Source organism: Maylandia zebra, linkage group LG4 (genome assembly GCF_041146795.1).
Source record: "Maylandia zebra isolate NMK-2024a linkage group LG4, Mzebra_GT3a, whole genome shotgun sequence".
In the NCBI taxonomy this organism is placed as follows: Eukaryota; Metazoa; Chordata; class Actinopteri; order Cichliformes; family Cichlidae; genus Maylandia; species Maylandia zebra.
In genome coordinates, this window is record NC_135170.1 from 22,738,395 (window position 1) to 22,765,006 (window position 26,612).

The 26,612-nt window shown below is 41.2% G+C and overlaps 1 protein-coding gene across 5 annotated transcripts in view; it reads right to left on the reverse strand.

Moving 5' to 3' along the window:
• The window catches only part of prkar1b (protein kinase, cAMP-dependent, regulatory, type I, beta), a 66,387-nt gene that overhangs the window by 4,376 nt on the left and 35,399 nt on the right, over positions 1-26,612 (reverse strand). For all 5 annotated transcript variants that reach the window (XM_004559363.5, XM_076883196.1, XM_076883198.1 and 2 more), the window contains 5 exons: positions 21,979-22,040; positions 17,688-17,734; positions 14,930-15,088; positions 10,052-10,112; positions 7,754-7,875 (listed from right to left, as the gene is read on the reverse strand). In XM_004559363.5, coding sequence (XP_004559420.1) covers positions 7,754-7,875; positions 10,052-10,112; positions 14,930-15,088; positions 17,688-17,734; positions 21,979-22,040 — 451 coding nt within the window. The remainder of the gene's footprint in view (positions 1-7,753; positions 7,876-10,051; positions 10,113-14,929; positions 15,089-17,687; positions 17,735-21,978; positions 22,041-26,612) is intronic.

Here is a 26,612-nt window from a genome sequence, read left to right on the forward strand (position 1 = left end):
GCTTTTGTGTACACACACAAAAAAGCTCAAATAGCATGTTAATGGTCTGCTTTAGATCTGCAAGTGCACACAACCACGCAATGTTAAATAAGAAGATAGAAGAAGACTCAAATGCTCACTCTCACATTCGGAAAATGTCAATTTTCATATATACAGCTGATAGCTGCTGGAGAGACTGACCACCAACGGCTGGCTGAGTGTTTGTGAGTCATCTAAAAAGTATAAGGGAGGAAATTTGATTTCCATTCACTTTGCCCAACAGATGATAACAGTTTATGCTGTCACATCTTGCAGCTGTTGACAAAATTGTGTGTGTGAGTGAGCATATGTTTGAATATTTATCTTAACGCATAAACCAGAACACGCGTGTTCAAAGCTGCGCCTGATGACGTATATTCACATTAAAGTGCAGCTGCCACCTTTTGCCATGCAGATGTATTGGGAGATATTTATTTTCTGGACCTTCACATGTACTCTCACAAGCTGCTGTAATTGGTAGTAGGTAAAAGAAAATCAGTAGAGAAACTTCCCAGCTTGTCTTGGATCGCTTCATATAACAGACCTGACGGTTCCAACGCTCTCCCTCTCCGTTTCTAATCCTTCTCTGCTCTCTCCTCCTTGTGCCGACTAGGCTAATAATGCTAAATATGAATATAATGAGCCTTAATGAGAACCTCAAAACTGCCAGCTACTCATTGCGGCCACACAAAGGTAATACTGTATTTCAGAGAAAGGGATGTGTGTGTCGATTTAGTGGGTTTGTGCTAGAAATGAGCTGTGGAGGAGTGGAGGGGTACTGTCCAAGTAAGTGGAGAACACCGTGAGAGCGCCACTTCCAAGTAATACCTGGCCAAACCGTGGCGTGATGTCGTTTTATCTCTGGAGACAGGTCTTCTAACCATATTAAAATAAAGCGGGGATATTGTAGGTCACGGAGGCTGAAGGTGATGTTTTAAGTAGTTGTGTAGCCACCAAAAATTAGGATTATGATCCACGTGGTATAGCGGTCCATTCTCATTTCCAGGGATTAAGAAAGTGTAGTTGTGTCAAAGCCGCTTTGTCTATGAGACACCCACATCTGATTAACAACAGTGTAGGATGAGAACTTGTTGGATCAAAAGCAAGACTGGTGGTACTTTACGCTCCTCTACTAAAATTATTAATTATTTGACATGTGCTGCCTACTTTATATCGCTGGCTGCTAAACTAAAAAAAAATACATTTTGGGTGTCAGATATTCTCAAAAAGAAAACCTACAACTGATCTGAGACCCTTGTTTTTTTCATTCAAACACTGAGGTTTTATAACATTTTTGCTTTTAGTGCACTCAGTTTTTTGGAAACAAGCTTATTTCTGCCAAAATTAAAAGATATTTGTTTTCCGTCAGGCTTGCTTCAAAAAAATGAGAAGTATTATAGGAGCAGCCTTTGATGATGACCCTATCAAACTTGGCCTTACTCCTTACTGTGCAAAGTTATTTACTGCTTACTGTGGAAGTCCCGTCCAAAATAAACAGCAAAAGCAGATCCTGGTCTGAACTTGTACGTCGCTATGGGCAAATGTCTTAACAGTTAAAGCTCTTAATGATATATTTTCTTTCCTGTTGTAGTCGTGCACTTTAACTGAACTTTGAAGTAAAGAATTTGATTCGATCAAGTTCAAATGGTAAGCTACTGGAAAGTGCTTATGCTTACTTACTTAATTATAATCGCTTGACTGCTAAATCAAATTTATCTGATTAGACATATTGATAAATAAAAGAGTAGCCACTGCGTGGAGGTAAGTATTTCTGTCTGCCGCTCTGAATCCTAATGCTGTGGCAGGCTGCGGCTCATCTCCTCATGGGCATGCAGCATAGGAAAAGCTGGTACTTCACAGTTTGCCTTTGTGGTTGACTAAAATGCTGCTATGTGACCAAGCTGGCTTTCATGGCACATTAACCTCTGTGACATTTAAGCCACATTGTGCACATGTATAAAGATGACGAGGGTTTGTAGACTGCAGCGTATACAGCCACACCATCTACACAAAGAATTGCATTAGCAGAATTAGCTCTATCAGGCTTTTTACATCTTAAAAGGCTCTTTTAGCAAATGTATTTTGCATATTTGCATTTATGCTGATCACAGTTCTTTTTATATTGTAAAAAAAAACTTTTCAGTTGTTAAACTCTTTGTAACACTGCAAGAAAAGCGCTACATAAATAATCACATTTCTTTTATGTCTGTTGTTATACTCTGCCTAATTTCATGCAAGGTATAAAAATGTTTCCAAAAATATAATGAACACTTTTCCCGTCTTAACCCCCCATCGGTTTTCATCTAACCATTAACCATTTTACAAAAAACAGCGACCACTACTGCCATTACAGAGATAAGAGTATTAAGATAAACTGCTAGTGTTTCAGCCCACAGATATCTGATGTTTTCATCTTTTTGATATTTTTCTTCTCTCCAATGGAGCGTAAGTAGAGTGACTAATAGGTCGCTTGTATCTCCATTGTTAGTCTTGTTTCCACTGCACTTTTTGTCACGTTTTGTTGAAACTTCCGTCTCTGCAAATTCGCTCGCAAATTTCGAGTGTTGTGGTTTGAGAGCCCAAAACCGCAAGATGTGAATGGAGAGAGAATGAGGTGGACGAGGCACAGACGCGAGTGTTTACAACCTCTTCTTTCTATTCATGTCCAAACAAAGTGTGTGAGACAGTGCAGCGCTGCCAGTACAGTAGTTCACTGGTGAACAGGCCTCATCCAGTGTGGTCCCGATAACCATCTCACACTGTACCACCCCAAGGGTAGCGCTCTGCTCCACAGATATTTTGTTTTATAAACATCAGAGAGCCTCCCCTCCCTGCCTCAGGGAGACTGAGACCGGTAACAACAAAAGACAGCAGACGAGGTCAGCCAGAGCGAGAAACACTAACAGAGAATATGAATGAATGAACATGAATACAAACAAGTAGTAGAGAGACAAAGAAAGGATTCGTGTGAGCCACTTTCAGCCCTCAACTTAAATAAGAAGTATCAGATGATTTTTGGACGTATTTTAAGGACCGGTCACAGTTGCATCCATTTCTGTGTATACACACTTTAAACAAACATGCCACATAGAAAGTGCACCAGCTTGTAGTGACAAGTTAAAATGTAGCATCTTGCATGAAAGAAATGACAACAATTTGAACATGCTCGCAGAAAGAGAGGCGCAGCCAGAAATGGAGAAAGGCGATATCCCGAGTCTGTCTGTTCACGAGACCACCCAGCATCAGCAGAGTCTGCACCTTCTCATTCAAACGCCAGCACACACGCATAGATCACTTGCTCAACATACAGTAGGACAACAGTGTTTCTCACAAGATTTGCATCTAACAGCCTGAGGGGCTCTTATTTGAACATAAAATGACTCAAAATGGTTCAAATCTAATGAGGCCCGTTAATCTTTACCTGTTTGTTTTCACTCAGATCAACCGCACTGATCTTCATTCTATAAAAGCAATATTAATCTCCATTAGCTAAATTGCATTTCAGCAAAAAACAAGCAGGTTACACGCGAGTACCGGGAGATATTCTGCAGACAATCCACGGAGGATATACCATCTGTGGGACCCACAGGGAACCTGTAAACTCCTGAGAAATGATTCGTTCTGTGTGTGGTCAAAGAACAAATGGGAGACGTCCATTTACACTGATGACTGGAAGATGACTGGAAGAACACATCAGCGGAGAGGATGATACGTTCTTCAAGAGTCATCACCCAGTTTTAAAAAGGTGGGAAGCAGCAGAGACATCTGACTTCAGTAGGCTGTGGAAGACTTCAGCTAGACTTCTGACATTCGTAACCTCAGCTGGACGTCATCTTTTTGGCATAAAGTGACATAATAATTCCTTTTACAAAGGTATGTGATTGGTATATGATCAGAGCTGTTCATCTGTTTGTTATTCAAAAACTAATTTCATGAAAGGTGGTGGAGTGGTGCTTGGGTGAACATCTGCATCGCTTTCATTAAGAATTTAAAAGATGGACACTGGCTTTTCCAGAGGATGTACTCTGAGTGACCTTCTAGATAAAAATTAAACACCAATAATAAAAATGATATTATTCAACATGTCAACCTTACAATTCCAGTTATCTCATGTAAAGATAAATCTTATGAATTGATTAGATTGCATTGATTCAGGAGTGCACTGAATAGCTTTTCGGGTAGCCTTGTTTGCTGTTACAGTTTTGCATTACTGCCTGGGAAAGCGCAAGTTATGCTACTAATTATTTGGCATTATAAAAAAAAAAAAAAAAAAACACACGCACATGTTATTTCTAGTTAATACTTAGCAGTAGCATACTGTGAAATCTTGAAATATCACAGTGTAAAAGGTGCAAACAACTTGTTAAAGACTGAAAACACTGATTTTGACTTGACAAACTGTAACTTTTCCCACATCTGTTTATAGTTAAGTGGCAACACATAATGCATCTTAATCTTTAACTGGCCCTTTTTCTCAAAGGCTTGACTGAATGGCATGGAGAAAATAAGAGTCTGCACATTAGGTGAGTAGAGCCCTTAAGAAGAGAGCAAACGGTAGAAAAGGCAGAGAGGGTTGACGTAAGGGAAGGTGAGGCTGAGTCTCTGTGGCCCCCGGAGCTTGTAAAGGCTTGTTTGTACAGTGTGAGAAAAAAAAATGTAAACATGTCACTTTTCATTAGGGCCCCATTTCACCCAGAAGGAAGAGAAAGTGATGTCTCCATACCTCCTTTTAGTTAATCTTCCCCATCAGGAGCATGTAATTTGTGATTGTGGGGTTTGTCTTTGGCTTCATCTACCAAAACCACACAAAACAACAAAAGACAGTGAAAGGAGACAGAAAAAAGAGGCACGGTGGGCAACTAAGAAAAAAAAGAAAAAAGAGTAACTAACTAAGCAAAGCACAGAGCAAAGAAATAAAAAGAATCACAAGAAGTGCACAGCGAGAGGCTAATCTTACTGTAACACGCACTCGCAAAGTCCTCTAACTCTTTACATGTGGTCCTTTTTGAATCAACCTCCTCACAACCCATATGTCCCTGCCCTCTTTGACTCATCCCTCTGTCTGTCTCTCTCGTCTCCCTCCCAGGAGGGCTCCTGACCCTGTGTGAAAGTTAGCAACACACATTCCACCACAGTCCGCCCTGCTCTGGGAAAGTCAGGCTCTGCAGCACGAGAGATGGGGAGCAAGCAGGAGGGAGGGAGGAAAAGAGGGGGTGAGAGCTTAGACACAAAGGGGAAAATAGACAGAAGAAAGGGAAACGGGGTTAAAGAAAGAGACAAGCTGCTGCTGGGGTGATGGGATTAAAGAGAAAGCAGTATTTAGGTTCAAAATATATACACATTCTAGAAAGTGTTGGTCCCCCTTCCTCAGTGCTGCGTGTGGCTGCCTGCATGTAAAATGATGAGTCTCACATTGTGACACATTCACATAGACCTAGAGAGCTGCCTCCAATGGGCTGCTTGCCTGTAAAAGTGGATTCCTGTATCTCTCTTCCTTTTCCTCTTCCTCCTCCATCTCTCCATCCTGCTATCCCCCCCCCCCCACATTCCTCTACATATTTTGCTATTTTGTTTTTCCTCTTTGGGATGTACAAAGTCTCAGATTGATGAGTCACACATACATAGTTGTGTCTTTTGCATTTCCTGCGCAAATTGGCTTCTGAAAGACTTAGAGCAGCACTGCGATAATAGACAACAAGATAATGTGAGGTGTATGTCAAATATATACAGTGCAGTCTATATGTACAGGTCTATATTTTCAAAGTATTACCAATAAATTCCATGCAATTTAAAAAATTCCAGTTTAATTTCTGTGTTTTGTGCAGCATATATGCATTGGATGTGATGAGCTCAAACTGATTGACATCAGGAGCCTCACACCAAACTAGATTCACAGGATGCAACATAAAAGTGGTTGAGTCTGTTGAAACCCTCTATAAAAATCACCAAGATGCCAATTTTCAAAGACCTAATAGTATGACCTCTTTATTTGATAAAATACAGGTTAACAGTAGCAATACGGAATTTGTGCGGGTAATTTTTGCATTACAAATTATCGATAATCCTGGCATTGTCGTACAGGACTGAGACCACTGACATTCGCTGTCGGTTATTACAAATTCCTGGAGTTCCAGAGGTCATTTACAACGTCAAAGATCTTCAGCTTTAATGTGGAGCAGCTTTTTAGCATTTATTGAAATAGGACAGTGGAGCAAAGACTGAAAAGGCAAGAGAGAGAGCAGTAGATTTGAACGTGTAACAGCCTCACAGCGTATGGGTCACCTGCACCACTTCATGAGCTATATCAGTACCCGGGGGCTGCCATTTCTTTAAACAAGACATAAAACAGTGTTTTTCCTACAAGTGAAAAGTATGAGCATCTGTGAGGAAAGTTCATAGGAAATATAAAAAGCCTTTAGTGATGCTACAACCTTATTTGGTCTGATATGACAAGTAGTTCAAGTAGTTTTAGGATTTTGAACAATGTCCTGTAAACATCGCTTGTTACAAAAGTTACATTTTGTTGCTATACTTGGAGGAAATCTAAACAGCTCTAATATAACTAGTATATTAATTTTATGCACATTTTTGACAGCATATCCTCCCTGGTTAAGCTCTGCTAGAGCTGTAGTTCGGCTGTCTTCAGGCTTTCTTTGTATATACTAAAGTTTGAAATTCAGCAAGTGAGACTGATGTAAGCGGGACCATGAGTGCTACATTTTGCTAACCCATCTCCTTCGGAGCATTAACGGCTGACGTGCAAATTTACTGAGCTGGATAAAAGCCAAAAGAACATTTCAAATAACTGGAAAATGAATGTATATTATATGTGTTAAGAGGGGCATAGTGAGGAGCATAAAAATGCAGATAAAAAAGAAGGATGAAGAAGAGTGTTGTACTGCAGGGGCGCAGGGAATCTGTGTGAGCCAAAATAGGGATAAAGGCTGATACATCATTAACCAACCCGGATAAAGAAGTACCTCTAGCTTAGCCATTTCAATCCCCTGTAACCAGTGTACTGCTCCTATTATCGATGGACATGAAACGAGTAAGTTAGGTAAACTTAGTAAGTGACAGAAAGAATGACACTCTGAAGAAGACTGACTAACCCACGAGCAGGTCTGAAAATAAGGACGCAACCACAGCAGATTGTGCCCCAACCCCCTTTAGATGCCCCTTTTGACTCGATGCTGGTGAAAGCCGAATAAGTATGGAGTTAATAAAAAGTGCGTTAGGATGACAGGCAGGGGGCCCTTCATGAAGTCACACCAGGGGCCTCGGTTCCACAAAGCCTCCAGTGTGAGGGAGCCATTCTTTGCACAGGTTCTGTGTGTTTGCAGGCTGGGGCAGGGGAGCACTGGGTACTCTGTCTGCTGGTGGCAATAAACTGGGATCAGTTGCAATGTCAGCAAACAGCCCACCAACGTCTCTGTATGATGACATTTACATCAACCCTAGTGCCCCCCTTGATGACTCTGATGACATGCACACGATTTTAGGCCCCGGTATGTCAACATCTACAGCTTACAGGAAATGTGACAGTAATAGGAAACCACTACATACACTGTAATTCTGGTGATTTTAATGCTTTTTCTAAAGCACTCAATGTGCAAAAAAATCAGCTTTATGCTCTGTGTTGGAACTAGGTTAAACTCCATCATCAAACTTGTCTCTTTCACACACAGAGACATGCTTCCAGTGCTTTGTAAAACATCATATTCTTCACAGACTTTACCTCTGTTATGATGAAGAAGTCATCACCAGGTTCTCCCTGCACCACTATCTTCTCTCCATCCTCAAACTGAACAGGCTCCAGGGCATCGGCCACAGTCAGGCGCTCCCATTTATCCAAAGATTCTGTGAAAGGACAGCAAATACAGATTACTGAAAAGACAGTCTTATTTACATTGATCAGTAGTAGATGCACATACAATGTGGATTACTGTTTCATGGCCTGTAGATAGAGGCTTCCCTTGATCAGTAAGCTGGTAGGAACACTAATTACAATCCAGTAATTTAAGAGGAACCGTTGTATCAGCCCCTCTGTCTCCTCCCTAATTTCATGGACCTCAAACACCTTAAAACTGACTCCTAAAACTTTGTTGTACTCACTCTGGATTGTGTTGATTATACTCCAATCAAGTTCAAGTGGTGCGATCAAGTTCCTTTCCATCACTTCCGTTCTATGGTTGCAAAATATGATCTCATAGCTACAGTCTAACTTCATCAGTGAAATTATCTGAAATATAACCAAATATACTAATAAATATGATTTCGATTTAAGCAGCAATGCTTTAATAACTATTAAAATGATATATTTAAAAAAATTTTTCACTTTTATATCATTTTAAAGATCAGACAGAAGTAAAGGTCAAGATATGTGAAGGAGTTCTGCTAAAAACATTTTACAGCATCTTTCTAGGTTTGTTCTGAGCGAGTCAGATAGTCTTTAGGATTATCCAACCACAGCAACAGTGACGTGGTTAGCCTGAGATATTTCTAGAAACCAAAAACACAGTCATACATCTCACTGGGAAAAATGCTTAAACCAAAGGATTTTTAGGCAATTCAGATGAAATGATACTTAAAGAAACAGGACCCGCTACTAAGTAAACATCTCCATTCAGACATTGGTTACCGAATCGGCTAATCCTTTAAAAATGGAGCAGATTATTGTTGCCTTAAAAGCAGCTACACCAACACGTGGAATGTGACTTTGCTGCAGTGAAAGCACTGCTCATCCTTAGCTTTGTCTAAAAGATTCAATGTTTTGATTTGACTCAGACATGAGTTAGAGGTGTAAAACTACAGCACTCTCTTTGTCCCTGATGTGCTCAGTAACTGATCCCAGTGTGTCTATTTGTGTGTGTGCACTTAGGATTAGTTAAGGTAAGCCTGCCGGTTTGGAGGTGTCCAGTGTCCCCCGCCAGTGGGGCCGAGGTGTCTGCTGGACCCAGATGGATGTCTTCTTTCTGGCTGTCAGTTAAAGGCAGCAGGTCCTATAGAGGTGAACCCTAACAACTAGCGCAGTAACATGATACACAAATGTGCCGACTAAAGAACCTACATTTCATGCTTCACAGAACTTGCAACCACTTGGAGCACCATGCTACACACATACATGGTAGACGCGCAGGGAATTGCCCGTGGATATGCTAGGGCCTGTGTGTGTGTGTGTGTGTGTGTGTACGACAAACAACAGGTTGTGTTTTTTTACTCCCTTCACTCCATGACATCAAGGGCTTGTACCCAATTTCGTGGCTATCTCAAAAATCAAAGACAAACAAAAACACCCCCGCCTCCTACTCCTCCTCCAATTCAAAGGGGCCGAGCAAAGCGAATGAGGAGAGGAAAAGCAGGAGGGTGCTGTCTGAATACAGGCCTCGACAAGGCTGTCAAAAAGAGAGCTGTGAAAGAAAAGAGCTGAATGAAAAGAGAGCGGACCTCGCAAAGACATCCTCCTAAGACCAGGATTGAGTGTATGTGTTTACTCAGCCAGCTAATAACTCTGTACAGAGGGCATGGCCTTGCTTTATACACCACATACACAATCAAGTGGAAAGGGATGAGATGTCAGCTCCAATTGCAACTCGTTTTCAAATTCACCATCCCTGAAAACCAAATTGCCTGTGCAGGCTGGTTATCCAAATTCCAGCCGCAAAGAGAGGCTTATCTCAACTCACTATTCCTTAATTGTCCACATGGAGACATTGCACACATTGCATAGTGTGACTGGCTTTAGCATGAACAGTGTGAGAAGATTAGGACTGTACACACAGACCTCACTCAGCTATGGGCCTTGTGGTGTGACAGCGTGCGCCTGTGTTGATGTGGATTAATCTACAGTATATAAGTAACTTTCTGCACTCTCAACTCTTTGACCTGTGTAAAATGAATGCATAAATATGTATAAACACACTCATATCCTTCGGCATAGTCACAAATTGATTAACAAAGTGTAAAAGAATTCATTATAGTCACCAGTAACAACATGCTGCACGTCTTGTCTATATTATATTTAACACAGACTTACCAAGAATGGAGACTTTGCTCAGGAACTCTTCATACATCTTTCTCTTTCTCAGTGTGCTGCCCTGTAACACACACAAAAGCAAACAAGCAAACACATTTACCATTTAAGGAAGTTGTTGTAATACTATGGTATTAATGCACACCAATTGGTCATAAGTTTGATTTTTATCCCAAAACCAAGAGATCACTCTCATTAATCAGAAACTCTTTAAAACTTTTAATTTGTTTAATTTTTTTCACTCCTTTATTAATAACCAAAGTTAAAAGCACAGCAACTTTGCTTCGACAAAGTTTTTCAACTGTGAAAAATGTATTTCTTTGGGGTGCAAATATCGGAAAGAGCCTGAAAATCTGCACCTTTTAACATAGAGCATCCAAAGGGTTGCATGTTTCTCATTCCACAGCCAACCTTTAAAAAAAAACTCCAAATATTACATATGAATACTGCCAAAATATTAAAACATGAATACACTTTTTTTTTTTTTTTTATCTGTGATGAATAGATGACAGTTCATGGAGTCATGGTTATGCAGGTGTATGTAATGTGTTTCTGATACGTGTATGTCTGTGTGTGTGTGTGTGTGGCCCACCCCACCCACCAGGCAGGGGACTTTCCCCCATTCTGCCTCTGCCATGAAAATCAGGTGCTTCCTGACAAGTCTAGACCCAGAGGACCCCTTCCCTCGCTGCATTTCTCCTTCACTGCACAGAACCACTCAGAGGGAGTGGGAGCATGAAGAGAGTAAAAGCAAGTGAGGAGAGACGATCTTGTCCGCCCTGCCTTTGCATATGGAAATGATATATTGAGGCTTGGGGTGTCTTTAGTGCATAAGTGCCTGAGACCCGCTGCTGCCTCTAATTTCATATAATTTCACATTTTGTCTTAAAAGGGGAGAAAATGTTCCCAAGTGAGCCAATGTCAAAGTCAGAATCGTAAACAACTTGATTAAAGGAATTCTAGCCTCCGCTGCCTCCCTCCTGGATAAATGATTTGAGTTGTGTGTCTGTGTGCATGTGTGTCGTCAGTGTGTGCAGGCAGAGCGTGCAGTCTGTTTTTAGTTCTGCCACTTATGTTTTGCTGCAGTCTCCGCAGAGATGAAACTTGCTCGTTAAGCAAGCAAATACAAACAGTAACGCATGTACGCTCTACCTCTAACACACACCGCACACACGCACACTCCAGCTTACACAGAGATGTTAAGTTGGTCTTCAGATTTGAAAGTCTCCCCATAGAGCTAATCAGACAGCCTTGCAAGGCTTAAAGGCTTAACATGTGTACATGAAATTACATTACAATACAGTAGATGTGATTTATACGAGTGCAGTAGGAACCTATGGGTGGGCCGGAGTAACATCGCAGGGTTTCAAAGAGGCTCGCTGCGGTGGAAGGAATGAAAATGATGCGTTTCCAAATTTCTATTTCTAAAATTTCAAGTTGTCATTTATTTTGTTGGTGAACATCTTTTTTCTCTTTGTCTTCTGTTTTATCTTGTCTACTTGGGAGGGCCTGAGCACATGTTTCATGTATAAAACTCTTCTGCTCCTGTTGGCCCCAGTGTTCACTCCTCCTGTGGCTAAAAGATGAACCAGCCTCTGTGTCTGTTCAGTCTTTGAGGGAGAGTCATCAAAGACTTGAGGTGTGGCGTGAAGCCAGACTAAACCAACTGTACCTTACACCCCATCTCCATCACCTTCATCTCTGTCCAATGTGGAAAAACATACACCACCAACCCGCCATGCACACATCCCCTCTCATTTCTCTGTATAATTTCTCCTTGTTTCCTTTCGTCTCATGTTCTGTTTGTTGACAGTTGTCTGTCGGTTTGTTAACGGCTTTGTCTGTAGCTATGTGTGTTTAAATACCAAGATGACACAACAAGGAAGGTATTGTATAAATGGCAGTAACACAATAGAAACAGTGTGGTTATCACAGGGAATGGCATTACACTGTTTACTCAATGTACACCCTGATAAGGAAGCTGGTAGGGTGGGTGGTGTAGTGAGAGGCTCTTTGGCTCTACATGATAAAATCATGGCCGTACTATAAACAAACTGTGATATAATGACTTGTGCGCGTGTCATTATTTTCCACTGGGCATGGTGTAAGGAGAAATATCTACAAGTAAATTCATCAAAGGCACCTATAAATAATTTCTGCTCATCTTAAAGGTTTTATATGAAATATATGAAGTATATAAGAAGTAAGAAGAAGCACTTTTTAGAGAACTAAAATAGTAAATTATAAAAGTTCTGAGATTTAAAGTATCTTTTTTTTAACCAAATAGTTCTTCAAAAATATTAAATTTATTCCTGATTGATCCATTTTCCATTTACCATTTTAAAGGTCTAAGTGACTTGGATGATCAACTGGTTACAAAATTTACATTTCTGGTGGATCACTAACTGGGGAGGAGACTGCGCACGATGCAGTTTAAAAATCACATAAATGTGGCTTGATTGGTTTTGAATTTCACTTTGATCCGTTGAAATTAATATTCAGTTTAAGGATCAAATATAGACGGTTATTCAAAAACCTAATGCAGTTAGAGCCACTTAAGTGCAAAAAAGTCAGAAATGGCATAAAAAGCAGGAGCTGAGATTTAGGTGGGTTGCAAAGTGATTTGCAGTGTTCAGTAACTTTTAGCATGCTGTGTGCAGGATGAAGAAGCTAAACATGAGATCTGCCTAACTGAAAGCATAGATGGGTATCAGCTGAGTGGGCTGGCACTGAGATTATCTGGTATTCCATGGCCTGCAACATGCAACTGCATGCAACATGCAACTGTTGCTATAATTGTTCAAAATAATGTATCTTGAAATGGAATGAACTAGTGACTGTAAATGTAAATTATGTGTAATTTAAATTACACATAATCATTTTTAAGATTTGGAGACACAGCAGACTCGGGACAGGAAAGCAGATGTGAGAACAATGAACCTGATGGCAGTGGCAATGCACCTTATGAGCTTCCAGCTAACTAGCTGCAGACACAGGCGCTCAGCATATTTTTCGCTGGGAAACACACCACACACACACACATTTACACTCAGAGAGAAAGCTCACTCGTTGGCCTAAGTCCTTGCCAGAATACCACACTTTGTAAAAACAGCTTTACAAATCATTGACAGCAATAATTAACTACAGGTTCACATAATTGAATTCTGTTTCACCCCGTCTCCCCTCCTGCAGCTGCTGCTGGAAGCAACGAAGGAATGAAATGTGTAAGACAAGGAGAATCCTCTCAAAGAAAGGTTACCAGGGCGGACTGTGCCCTTAGTTTAACTATGCGCTTAAGAGGTGACATGAGTGCTGTGTAGGTCAATGCCAACTTTACTCTGAGCTGAAAGGTCCGAAAACAAACCTGCTTCAATCTCTGCTGGTTTTACACTGAACTGAACTTTCAGTTGGCCAAGGCTTAAATGCAAGAGGTAGTTTGAAAAGTTAAATGGGAACTCTCTAATTTATTCGGAATATGGTATTAGGAACATTTGAGGAAGTGTTTAGCTGGGCACAGACACACACATGGACAATATTTAGTCATTCTAATAACAACCAATCTGTGCGCGTGTGTGCACTTATGAGCAAAGATGAGGGCAAGGGCACAGTTCCTTGTGTTTCCAGTTTAAACATTTCGACATTCCTGCTAGATAAGCTCCCAGAGTGGGAAGTGCAAGAGGAGGCATTAATATTGACTTTTTTTACTCCTCTTCTCACTCCCTCCCCTCATTTGGCTTTCTTCATCTAAGAAGAGATGTAGACGCATTAAAATGGGAGGATACACTCCTCTGTGTGTTAAAGCGTATTTAGAGTATAAAAAAGAAAGCAAATGTTTTAAGTGCTTAAGGAGCCTTAAGTGGTTGACTGGGAGGAAATACTGCAAGCAAAGGACTGTGATTGATGACCGTAGAGAGCCTACTAATGGGATGTAGATATTATTTGTCTACAGTGTCATAGTGTGGATTTGTTTTAATGTTTAATATTTTCAAATATACCATAAAATTATGATAGCATATCTTTTCCAATTCATGGGTTAAATATATTTAAATACCTACCTACCTACAAATAACAAGCTCTACAGACCTAGAACCCCTTTGGTTATTTGTCTACTACTGTTAAAATGCCCAAAACGGAGTAATAGCATTCCTCTTTAATTATATAATATAGAAATTTCCATAGTGCTCAAATGCATACATTTATAGGTAGCCAGTATATCTATTTTAGTAATCAAGAGAGTAACACGTAAAGAAGAAGAAACTTTTGGCTGCTCCCTTATACAAAAGGGGGTCACCCTATCAGCATGTTTGATTTGGCAGAGTTTTTGCACTGGCTAGCCGGCCTAACCACAACCCTTAAGGGCTGTGTGATCAAACCAAGTGTCTTTAGCTTGTTAGTCAAATGTGTAAAGCATTACACTACGAAGAACCACAGCAAGCACTTTGTGTCCCAAAACTGTCATACTGTAATTTCACTCACAAGAAAGAAGATATTCAGTACTCCAACCTGTTTCTTTGCCGCTTATCTAACTAGGGGAAGAAGGAGAGCTGAAGCCTATCCCAGCTGATGTAGAGCAAGAGGCAGTGCACAGCCAAGGCAGATCCGACTCCATCACAGGGAAACGCAAAGAAAGACAGACAACCGTACATTCGCACATCTACATCTACAGCTAATCTACAATCATCAGCAGGTTGGAAGCTTTTCTGAACCTACACCACCACAGTACAGCCACAGAAAAAAATATACAGCTGTACTGATGTGTGCACAGTGGAAGCAATTTACCCATCAAGTTTTGCAATGTATGGTTGCTACAAACCAGCCTCTTGCATATTGTTACCATGGAGTTTACAGAAATACTGAGAGTCATCATGACGAAGTTCATACCATGAGGATGCGTCGGTAGCTGTCTCTGTCGATGCCCCACAGTTTCAGGTCTGTTTTGGCCTTGACGGTGGCAGCTCTAGGAGTCCCGTAGATGAGGGCCAGCTCTCCAAAACTACCTCCTTCTCCGATACTGGTCACCCACTCACCATTCACATACACCTGCAGACAGAACAAAAGCAAAATTTATAAAGAGGGTCATATATAAGATGAGATGCTTCTGAAGAATACAAACATTTTCTGGGTACAGCTGTTTTGAGGTAGGAATTTAAAACTTTCTGCTATTTCAGCTACCCATCCAAAGACACTTTATCCAACACTTGGCCCACCATTCCCCCATCCCCCTTCAGTTTCCGGGCTGTTTGATTTTCTCACTAGGCTTGTCCCTAAGTATTTGATCCCCACTAAGCCCTCAGATGAGACCCTCTAAAATGCCCTCTATCCCTACCATCTCTCCATCAATCCCTTTTATTTTCTTTGTCTTGTCTTGTTAGAGTCATCCCTGTGATTTGGAAGTGATGGGAGGTCGGAAAGCTGTGTGGATTTGTTCGGGCTGTGTGTCATCTGAAACACACATTCTCATGATGCTTCATCACTTACATGTGCAGGAACACACATGCACAGCTCTACTGAGATCAACCACTGTAGCTCTACAGACAATGCAACCTCAGTGAGACTCATTCAGGCTGTCTCTAGGGCTGTTACGGTTTCAGCTGTCGACACACTATCCACTATCTTGTTGACTTAATAACACAGAGAGAGGCAGAGGGAAGCAGGGTTTATTCCTCTCTGGTGGTTGTTGTGAATTGCCAGAATTGTTGCAGGCCATTATTCATGCTCTGAGTAGACCACAGGGGACTCATCCTTCACTATACAGTGGCATGGCTTCAAAGAGATCCAGAGTGCTGACTTTGGTTACGTCAAGCCTAGAAGAGCAATTAAATGAACGCTGAGAAAGAGTTACATCAGAGCATACAGGTAGCATACAGGCTTTTTAACAGTCCAGTCCTCAGGTATCTCCTGACCTATGAGTCACTGTTTCATCCTCACTTTTGTACATGTGGTGTCATAAAGTTTCATGAACACTCTGTTGCAAATCCCGGATAGACAGAGCTGCTTTAATACTTGAACGGGAGCAAGAGTGAAGTTACTCCCAGTCGGGGCTGAGATGACAGAACAGAAAAGTTTGATTAACATGCTGTATGCTGTCTCTCACAATAAGTGAATTTTCAAGAGCAAATCGCATGTGCCTGTGAATAATTAAAGAACCAATGAATCAAATTTACTGGAAGGGTTAGATGAGTCCATACAGGTAGGTGCAGCAAAAAATCTGCATCTGTTTGGCATGATGTAATTAATTTCATTGCCAAATCCACTATAAAAATAAAATAAGCTTTCCTTTAAAATGACTGTTAAGGTAAGTAATTTCAACGATTACCCAAATAATTGTGATTAAACAACTATCAATATTTAATTACAGCTACCATTTCTTTGCCCTGATAAGATCATCTTACATTTTGGCATGAAAGCTGTAATTTCTTTAGCGGTGCACGCATATAAATACAGGCCGTAAGTGAGGAGATTTGAGTGCAGACATGGAGGGGTGTTTACAGTAGTGGCAGTGGTTGTCAGCGTTCAGGCAGTTTATGGGATGCTGGCAGATTTACACCCCAGCTTAATGAGAGACATCTCCACACTTTAATAACCTCGGCACTGATCTTGAAGCAGTTTAGCGCCTGGGCTTTGGCTGGGAGGCAGCAGCTGTCTGTAGAGATAGAGGGGTGGATGGCACGATGGTGATGAGGTGAAGGCGACACAAATGAACACGAGGTTTGGACAGGGGTGAGGTTGAGGGTAGGAGTGCAGGGTGACAGGGTCCTGGCTTTGGGAGCGTGTGGTGTCAGTCCAGAGGAGACGACCTCCGGCAGAACAAAAAAAGATGCACAGACTGAGCAGATGCAGATGTGGACTTAGATCAGATCAGAATTAAGAAATCTTAAGAGGGAACTTTATAAGATTAAACAGGCAAACTTTGTCTTGATTGTTGTAGACAGATTTTTGAGTTTTTCCAGATATTACCAACTATCTTTGCATCTAACGTGAATATAATCTTGAACTACATAAACAACCATGGATCCTTACTCTTACACAGGAATCTAAAAATAGCCCCACAACTTATCAAATGATATTTGACAATTCACTTTCTGAGGGTTCATTGCTACACCATCTTTCTATCAAGGCACCATCTCACTACTCCTACACTTACTTCTTCCTGCTCAGGTGGGTCAAACTTCAGCCAAGCTTGCCAACCTGCTTCTCTCCTCTTGCCCACTGTCTCTGTGCTCACTGTTGTAAGCTGATAAGGTCACTTCCTGTTTAACTAGCTTCTGTTTTATCTCCCTCCATTTAACTCTATCGCTCTGTGTCAGGCTTGCTAAGACAAAAGATCTCTCAGTTTGTGTGCCTCTCACAGCCAGTTCAAATCTATAGCAGTGCACAGATTGTCATCAGAGTGGAAGAGACCTTTGAAGAGAACAAAACATAGGGGCAATCCTACAACCTGCCCATTGTTAGAAGGAAATTTTATCTCTACGTGAGTGAAGAAGGCTGGGTTTTTCTACTGAGTCACAATCCTTCTTATAGACTACACATGAGACAGTAAATAAAACCATACTGGAATCCCCTTTAATTTAAATATTTTGCTTTGACTCATTCAAAGTACAAGTAAGAGTGTACTCTAAATGTGCTCTGACCCACTTACGTCCACTTCGCCTTGGTCAATCACATAGAAGTTGTCTCCTTCATCACCTAGAGGGGAGAAAGGAGGAGAAACACAGGTGAGCACAGATAAGACATCAATACCTGCTAGCTTTAAACCATTTAGAAAGCTTCCTTTACTTGCTTTTTTCCCCTTTTACTTTCACCTCCTGTTTATTTCTCAAATGTGGACTTTTTAACCAGTAAAAGGTGTCCCTATAATGTTTTCTTGTAAACAAATCTAGTTATGTTCTTCACAGAATGTATCCTTGAGGCCAAACAAACACATTGCTTCATTAAAAAAAAAAAAGATAAGCCTCTTAAAACTGCTTACTAGCATGCAATCTTCTCTCCATCTCTATCATCATTATCGTCCCCTGCAATTAAGTGTGACACTTCGCTTGTGAGCGTCCTTGTGCATGAACACAAATAAAGAAAAAGAGAGCATATTCATAAAAAAGTAGTGTTCAAAGAGGTTTAAAAACTCCATCAAGAACCTTTAAACTAAAATTGAAGCATTATGGGATTAAAGTATTTTTGAAGCCAATTCACACAAATAATTTGAGAAACTTTGGGGATTTGTGAATACTGGAATGTCTCTGTTTGGTTCTGGGCCCTCTCCGAAAAGCCAAAGAAACAACAAAAAAAAGAAACTGTTGGGTTTCTTGTCTGGATGTTATTTTTGTTCAGATCTTCAATTACCTACTTCAAGCTTCAGGGCACACCCAGCGTCAAAAGTGCTACTGCCTTCTCCAGAACGCATATTTCACTGGGCCTGCCAATATATTTGTGATATAAGGCTCTCACAAGCAGAAGAGTGCAACTGCAGCAGTGTTCATTACTGGTTCTTGGGTGGCTTAATAATGCAAGCTCTGAAACCAAAGTGTCTGAGCATGCATAGCTAGATCCTTCTGAAGTGTAAAGAACAGAGATCCATAGTATAGCAACCAACCACAGCCAGCAGCTTAATTTATTTAGTTCCTTATATTAAAGAATACCGCTTGTTATATTTACAAAGCTTGGAACTAAATGTGCTGTCTGGTCTGATGTTGTGTCACTGATATAAGTGTGGTGGGATTTCAAAGCGAACAATAACCCTCGAAGCGAGTCATGGGATCCGGATGGTTAATGTCCGTTAAAAGCATCTAGTCTGGAGATAAGGCTAAAAAATGGCAAGTGTTCCTTTAATTATGCTATCCATTACATAGGGTTCAGGGGAAATTATTAAAAAGGACTGACAGCCACAAACATGAGCAGCGCAAATCTCTCCCCACAACTCCAAACTGCAAATGCAAATCCATTCAGAGGTACATACAGGTAATGATGCATGAGTCCTGATGACACAAGTATGCATTTGTGTGCATTTAGCAGATACAAAGTGAGCTTGTATGTGTGTGTGCTTGTGTTTCTGTGTGCATGTTCACCTAAAGAGTTGAAAGGCTTAGAGCACCCCGTGAGTAAAGTTCACAGGAGTTCACACGGCTAATTAATACTGAGTGGAGGGGGCTCGTTAATCATACAGCTCTATTTGTCACACAAAACGCTCCTTGTCTATCTGAAGGTCTGTCCCAGTGGAAACCTCAGACACACACATATATACACCTACTCACAACCTGCTGCAACCTGGCCCTTGGCTATCTCCCTCTGTCTGTCTCTGTCTCTCTCTTTCATCTCATCTATCGGTCTTTCAGTTCCCTCTCACTGTGTCTTTCTTTTCTCCTGCTCTTCCTGTCTTTTATCACTTTGGTGCCCAATCCTTTGTTTTGCATCATTTCCAATCCCTCTGTGAGTGCAAGCAAATATTTGACCATAATGCGCACACACAGAGACACACTCACACACACAGGCTTTGTTTCAATACAAGCTATTTTAGGTGTTATGCTGCGACTCGAAAAGGACAACGCTGGTTGCATCCTCAGTCTCTCAGGTGCTTTGTAAACACAATGTCAGCATTAAAGTAAACATGTCCATCATCAAGTTGATTTCATCTTCGAATATTTTTTCCCTCATATAAAATTAGTAGGGCACCAAGGGCAATACTGCTATTCTGCATTTTTAAAGAAAGTGATCTGGATTTGATTCTAATTTTAATGCCATCTTTCTTTGATCGACTTCTACTTTTATGCAAAGTTTCATTATAGTCTTTGCATAATCTTGCTGACAAACAGAACAAGAATCAGCGCTGAAAACATCTTATTACTATTAATTGAAACAGTTTATGTCAGGAACAGCGGATGAACTTCTCTATAAGCAATATATTACAATGAAAATAGCTCTATGCTACATTTTGCATGTTATAATACAGTAAATCACCTCCTGTTTAAATCCCACTCAAACCTTACAGTCAATAACTCCCAGCTGTGTCTAAACAGTGTGTGAGTGGTCAGTGGCGTGGTTGGTTTCTTGATGGTGTACAGTAGTCCAGACGTTAGCAATGACATCAGCACTGCATATAGTGTATACCACACTCTATAGTGTATATAACAATGGACTGTCTGGGACTGGGACTGGGGCCCCCAGAAAAGTTAGCTAGACTTATTATCACCAAATTAGGACTGATATACTCCTGGATGCTGTCTTAAGAGAAGGTGGGAGAGACTGAGGGAGTGTTTGTCTAACACTAGCAGTTTTCCTGCACCTAGTGTCTGTATGAGTGTGTGTTTGTAAGGCATGCTCCACACATGTAAACTATGTTTTTCTGAGCAGGTGTGAACATAATATTATCTAGAACTGGGAATTTGTGTGAGAGAATGTTTGTTTTCAGTGTTTTAAATATGTGATTAAATGTGTCCACTTCTGTGTTTGATAGGAGCTTGTGTGGAGGAGCGCTGGGAAAATACAGTCTGGACCTGCTGATCTGTGTTCTGTCAAAGTCCAGGGATGCCTAGACTAAAGGTTTTGATGACTGCAGTTAGGCAGAGGAGAAAGACCTGGCATCTGGTGCAGACTGAGGGGAATGTTTGAGTGAGGCAATGAGAGGAAACAGGAGGGAATGTAGGAGTGGCAGAGGAAAAAAAAACAGGGGTTGCAGCACAATTGTAGTATTCTTTAAGATAAAGTCATCGAAGGTAATCAGTGAGAATAGCACTTTAATTGTTTCCTTTCCATTAAAGTGGCTAAGTCCATCAAGACGATGTAACTCCTGACCATGGCAGAGCATTCCAGCGTGTCAAAGATGGCTACAACCACTATGACATCACCAAATGGTTAATCTTGAAGCCTCGAGCTGAGCGTTTTGGCTGTTATAATTCTAGTGCTTTGAAACCAGATATAACAAGCAAGAGTTGAATTTGAGAGTGCAAGGTAACGCCACCCTGAAGCACAGCCTGTTCCATTATCATTTCTACTGTACTTGGGACCAGAATGAATGAAATGAACATCATTCAGTAAGACTAAGAAATACATTAGATAAGTGTTTACTAAGGTCAAAGGTCAAGTGAGCAATAAGGGTGTTCTTTCCATGGACTTCTATACAAGTGTTCTATACCACTGCTGGCCATTAGAAAGAATGTAGGCTTGAGGCACCTTTGCACTGGCTTCTCTTTTCAGACCTTTTACAGATTGTGAATAGATACACATGGTCATAATACACATTTATCAGGTATACCTGTCCATCTGCTTAGGGTGGTCTAAAACTGCAGATCTACTGGAATTTTCCTGCAGAACCATCTATGATGTGTGAGCAGCAGTTGAAAATGCCTTGCTGATGCCAGAGATTAGAGGAGAATTGCTAGACTGCTTCAAGGTGATGGGAAGGCAATGGTAACTCAAATAACCGCTCATTATAACAAAAGTATGCAGAAGAGCCTCTATGATGGACTACAACAGCAGAGGAAACTGAGGCTACAATTACCACAGGCTCAACAAAAACAGAAGATTATAAAAAATGTTACCTGGTCTGATGACTACTGATCTCTGCTGTGACACACAGCAGCAGGGTCAGAATTTAGGGTCAGAACAGTAGCACACCTTTCAGATGTGTTGTCATGGGAGATTTTAAACATGGCTGACAATCTGCAGCAACTGTGTGATGCCATCATGTCAGTATGTCCCCAAATCTCTGAGGAATGCTTCCAGAACCTTGTTGAGAGGAGCACCTCTGAGTGCAAGTTATGACGCTAAAAACCATTTAGGTTTCAAATTGAATCTTTTTGATTAGAATTTAAGGATTGTTTTTGTTCACCAGAGGAAAATAAACAGTAACATATTCCTGCTATAATTAAGTACGTAAACCAAGGTGGATTTTGCTCAGCAGGCTGACTTTAATCTTCATCTCAACAAATATTCATACAGACCTTGCTGGATAACTGTTTCCCCTGCAATATGGGTGACTGGGAACATGGCATCAAATATGTCACTGGAAGACAAAGAGAAAGGAAAAGAGAGAGAGTTAATAACGCATACCTGCTATTATGCTATATTATCCCACCAGTTTTCTGAATTGTATGCACAAATATACAGTAAACACAAGACTTTTTGTGTAGGACTGGCATTATGGGAAAGACAGCAGCCATCATCACTTTGCAAACTCGATCAACAGGCAGAAAAGGCCAAAGAGACAAGCATGGGAACTCTGGGTGACCCCAATACACACTCAAACACACACAGAGAGAGAGGGGGAGAAGCTTGCACAAGACACATGAATCTGAATGTGTACACAACTGATTTCTTTGTCCTCATCCATATCCAGCCACACACCCATTATTTCTACTTAGTGCCATCATAAAGAACACATTTATGCCAGTTATAACACACAGTTTAGTCCAACAAACCGACCACTTTTTTGCTCTCCATTTCTGAAATTGTTCATTGCCATTGTTACTACTCTGTTACTACTGGTGTTTATTTTTGTTAAGTAGAAATACTAAACACATCAGAATATTATCATCACATATAAGAATTAAAACATTTCAGCCCCATGTGCCTCTTTACATTGGACCGGTACTGTGCGCAGGCTTAACAATGACTGTTTTGTTTCAGCCCATGATCAAAGCCCATATCTCAGAGTGTATCTTCCTTTAGAGGCACTGAGAAAACAAACAAAGTGATGGCTGTGTCTAAGCACTTAATTTCTGTTTCAGCCCACCAGGGAAAGCGCCTGTTAGACTGTTGCTAATCAGGCTGTTTAAATGCATGAAGCCGCAAAAGCTCCACTGCTGGGATGTGTTGGGACAAGAGAAAACTAAGTATCCTTCCTCTCCTCCTCTCTGCCTGCCTCACACCTTCGGGGTATATTTATCTATCTAATCAGTTGCATACCACCCCTCTCATAGAGAAACATAGGGAAAAAAAGAAAACAATAAAAGAGGGTCAGGCATATCAAAGACATACAAGACCTGCTGAGTGAATGTGGGACAAGTCAGAGCCCATTCTCAGTTATGTTTGTGTGTGTGTGTGTGTGTGTGTGTGTGTGTGTGTGTGTGTGTGTGTGTGTGTGTGTGTGTGTGTGTGTGTGTGTGTGTGTGTGTCACTGAATGTGTGCACTTGAGCCAGTCTGTCTGCATCTAAGTGGAACGCTGCCTATGAAAACACACAGGTTTGCGCAAAATGATGTGTGGGTGTTGAATAAGTGTGCACTCCTAACAGTGCACAAGACTACGTAGTACTTGGAAATGAAAAGGCTTACACAGCCAAACTTACAGCACACTACAAACATTAAAAAAATGTTGCTTTGCATAAACTTTGCCATTTTAAGAAGAAAAAAGAAAGTAACGTAGGTCAACAGGTGTTGAGGAGAGATCTGAGGATGTTATTGAGTGGTTTGGAAGTGAATGGACCTGGCTGGTATTTGTTATGTGACACTGAATAAAAAGCAGACTTAAGAAGATGGATTTGGGCCAACTTCACCCACAGGTAGGCTCGGTGCATTGCAGCTGGCCACTGACTCACTCATACTTGAGGACAAGCAGCACACACAAGCACACATTCAAATAACACACTTACTCTTTGAAGTCTGCACGCACAACTAAAGGATGCCACACCCCCATACACCATAATGACGCATGCAACCAATCCACTCACAGACCCACAGTTGTGCAATTTGCCCACTGATACAACAATGCAACAACATATTTTCTGATGAACACTTGCATACTGGCACTGTGACGTGACACGCTCGCTCAAACACTTTGATGATGATGATTAGTCAGTCAACATCTGCACGAGTGCCCTCAACTCTCTTTGCATCTGTGGCCACCTGTGCTTGGCGTGGACTGTGTTTATTCAGGGAGCTTTTGAGAAGTTGGTTTGAGGTTATGTGCAATTTATATTGTGTGGCTTATGAAAATAATTACTTTGGAAAATGCCAGGTTTAACAGTGTAGACCAATTTAGAGGCATTAAGTGAGAAAACATGGAGAAAGTGCTGGAAGTACTCAAAACTCAGAACTTTTTAAGTTTTGACAAAACTAGGCACATAAGTGGCATCATGGTTACATTCAGCTGTGGTGGTGATGCGTTGTTGATCACACGGGGCACGGCTAAGGAGGATGGGCAAGACTGGCCCACACTGCCACAGCAAGAGGATCAAAGGCAGTAAACTTGAGTTTACCTAATTACACTTGACCGCCTCTCTCCATCCACTCAGTACATGCATCAGTGAGCGCAACAAAGATGCATATGGAGGTAATTACTTCCCCTTGTCTCTACCCGTCTCTCTTTCCCTTTCTTCGTCCATGTCGGTTCCTGCTCGGTTTTTCTCTACATCTCCCATCTCAGTTACCCCTTTCTTCCTTGTAATTCTCTTGCTGCCCCACCCATTTCCCCATCTCTCGGTCTATCACCCCCTCTCTGCGTGTCTCAAATGAAGTGATTAATCTTGTCCTTTCCGCTACCTGTAGCCCCTCTGACCTTATGAAAAGGCAGAGCAACCCCACTAACAATGAGTGTGCTGTTCTGACAGAGACAGATAGAAGGAGAAAGAGGCAGAAAGAGACCCTGTAGACTGTGACGGGCCTAGGAAGCTCACCTCCACCCAATGGAGGGAGACAAAGCTTCTGTCATGGTTGAGCTATGTGGAGATTCTTCCTTAAAACATACACACATGGATAATCATTCACTCGTCCATGTGTACAGTGTTAAAACAGACCAAAAATTTCATTCATGTAAAAACCCAGATGTTAATTACGCTGGTAACACTGTCACATTAGTTTGATCTCATCTGAATTTTTACCATATGTCCAAACACACACACACACAAGTCATGTGCAGCTGACATCACATGGATGGCACATTGCCCATATGTGTCTGTTTGTAGTGCCAGAAGCAGGTGGAGATGACACCTGTGGAATAATGTGAGCATAAAAATAAAGCAGCAGTTCAAGTTCAAAGCAGGGACCGCTAAGGCCAACAGATCAGCGCTTTTATCTAACAGCCTGCATTAAGCTGTGTTGCGCTGAATGTGAAAGGTTGCAACATGTACGCACATTGAGCATGTGAATTCATGCATGTACTGTGTACTGCACATGCAGTTGTGACAGGAAAAGCTTTTACGCTCCTTCACCCTCAGACATGCCCTCAAAAGTTCAGCAACAGCCTATTATTGTTCTCAAACACCCATAAAAATGTGGTTAGCTTGGAGGGATTCAGTCATTAATAAAATAAAATTAAGCGCTACTTGTTGTAGCTGGACTGCTTGTTGTTCTTACAGGTTGACAATGACAGACTCCCTCTTCGCTCTCCTCTTCCCTCCTTTTTAATCTCTTCTACAGCCCAAATGTTTATTTGTTCAGCAGCAGACATCTTATCTTTACATTACTACATCAACACACAGCGCTGCCATTATACCATTAACACCAAAGGCCTCTTTAGGGGCACGGCATGCCGCCATGTCTTTGTGTTTCTTAATGGGCCGCAGAATGTTGAGTTACACAAGTCCTTAATGGGGACCCCATCCAGTATGCTCTTTGTCTGGGTAGGAGAGGTTTTGCAATATCTGAAATAATCAACAACTCCACCACATACGGGAACTTCCCTGCTCCAAGTTGCGTCTCAGCTTGGCAGCAATGTGCCACTGGTTTGGCTGTTGCAGCGTTCATGCTGTAAGTGCTTGAAGGATTAATTTCCACTGCCACAGTTGATAGTAATTCAGACTGCTGACTCTGGCAAACCAGAACAATAGTCTTTGTTTTGCGAGTCTAATCATTTCCATTATATAAGCAATGATCTGGGGACACCAAATGTACACTGGCAATGAAAGTTAAAAAATGACTTCCTATGGTAAGACATGTTACAGCCTTTAAGATGCAAGTGAAAGCAGTGAGATGGAAATGCACCAGAGACAATGCCAACATCGTTATTCAGGTTATATGGCTGTACTATCTGCAATTTGGCGTCCAGAACAAATTTCTTCTTCAGGGACAACAAAGTAAAGTAAATAATGTATGCTGCGTACATACTAGTCAACAGAAATTAAGCCACCAAGGGGCAGGTTGCTTAGAATAATACACACAACTGCTCTGAGTTGGCAGCTCAGCCAACAGTCAGGATGATGTGTAAAGCAGGATATTCACAAACATGATCATATGCATGTAAAATTTAAGTTTTATAAACACCATGGTAAGCTAGAAAACCGCTCTGTGAGGCTGACTAAGCATTGTGACATTTAATGTTAGGCACACACAGCCAGCGTTCCTACCATTACCTTTGATACAATTACTTCTTTAAAAAAAGTACAGTTCATCTGTAATTACATCAACATGAAAGCACATTCCCTGACAACAAGCAACAGTATGAGAGAGTGAATGAGAGACAAAAAGGAAGAGATGAGGAAGGATTAATCATAAAGCAATGAAGCATTCAAGGAGAATATTTATGACATAAAAGCTCCAAGCACGCTCCCTTATTCATCACGAAGCACCACCAGCAAGTGGAAGAACCAGGTCATGCCAGCTGCTGCCAATTTCTTCACACTGGCCTTGAGACTCCTAAGG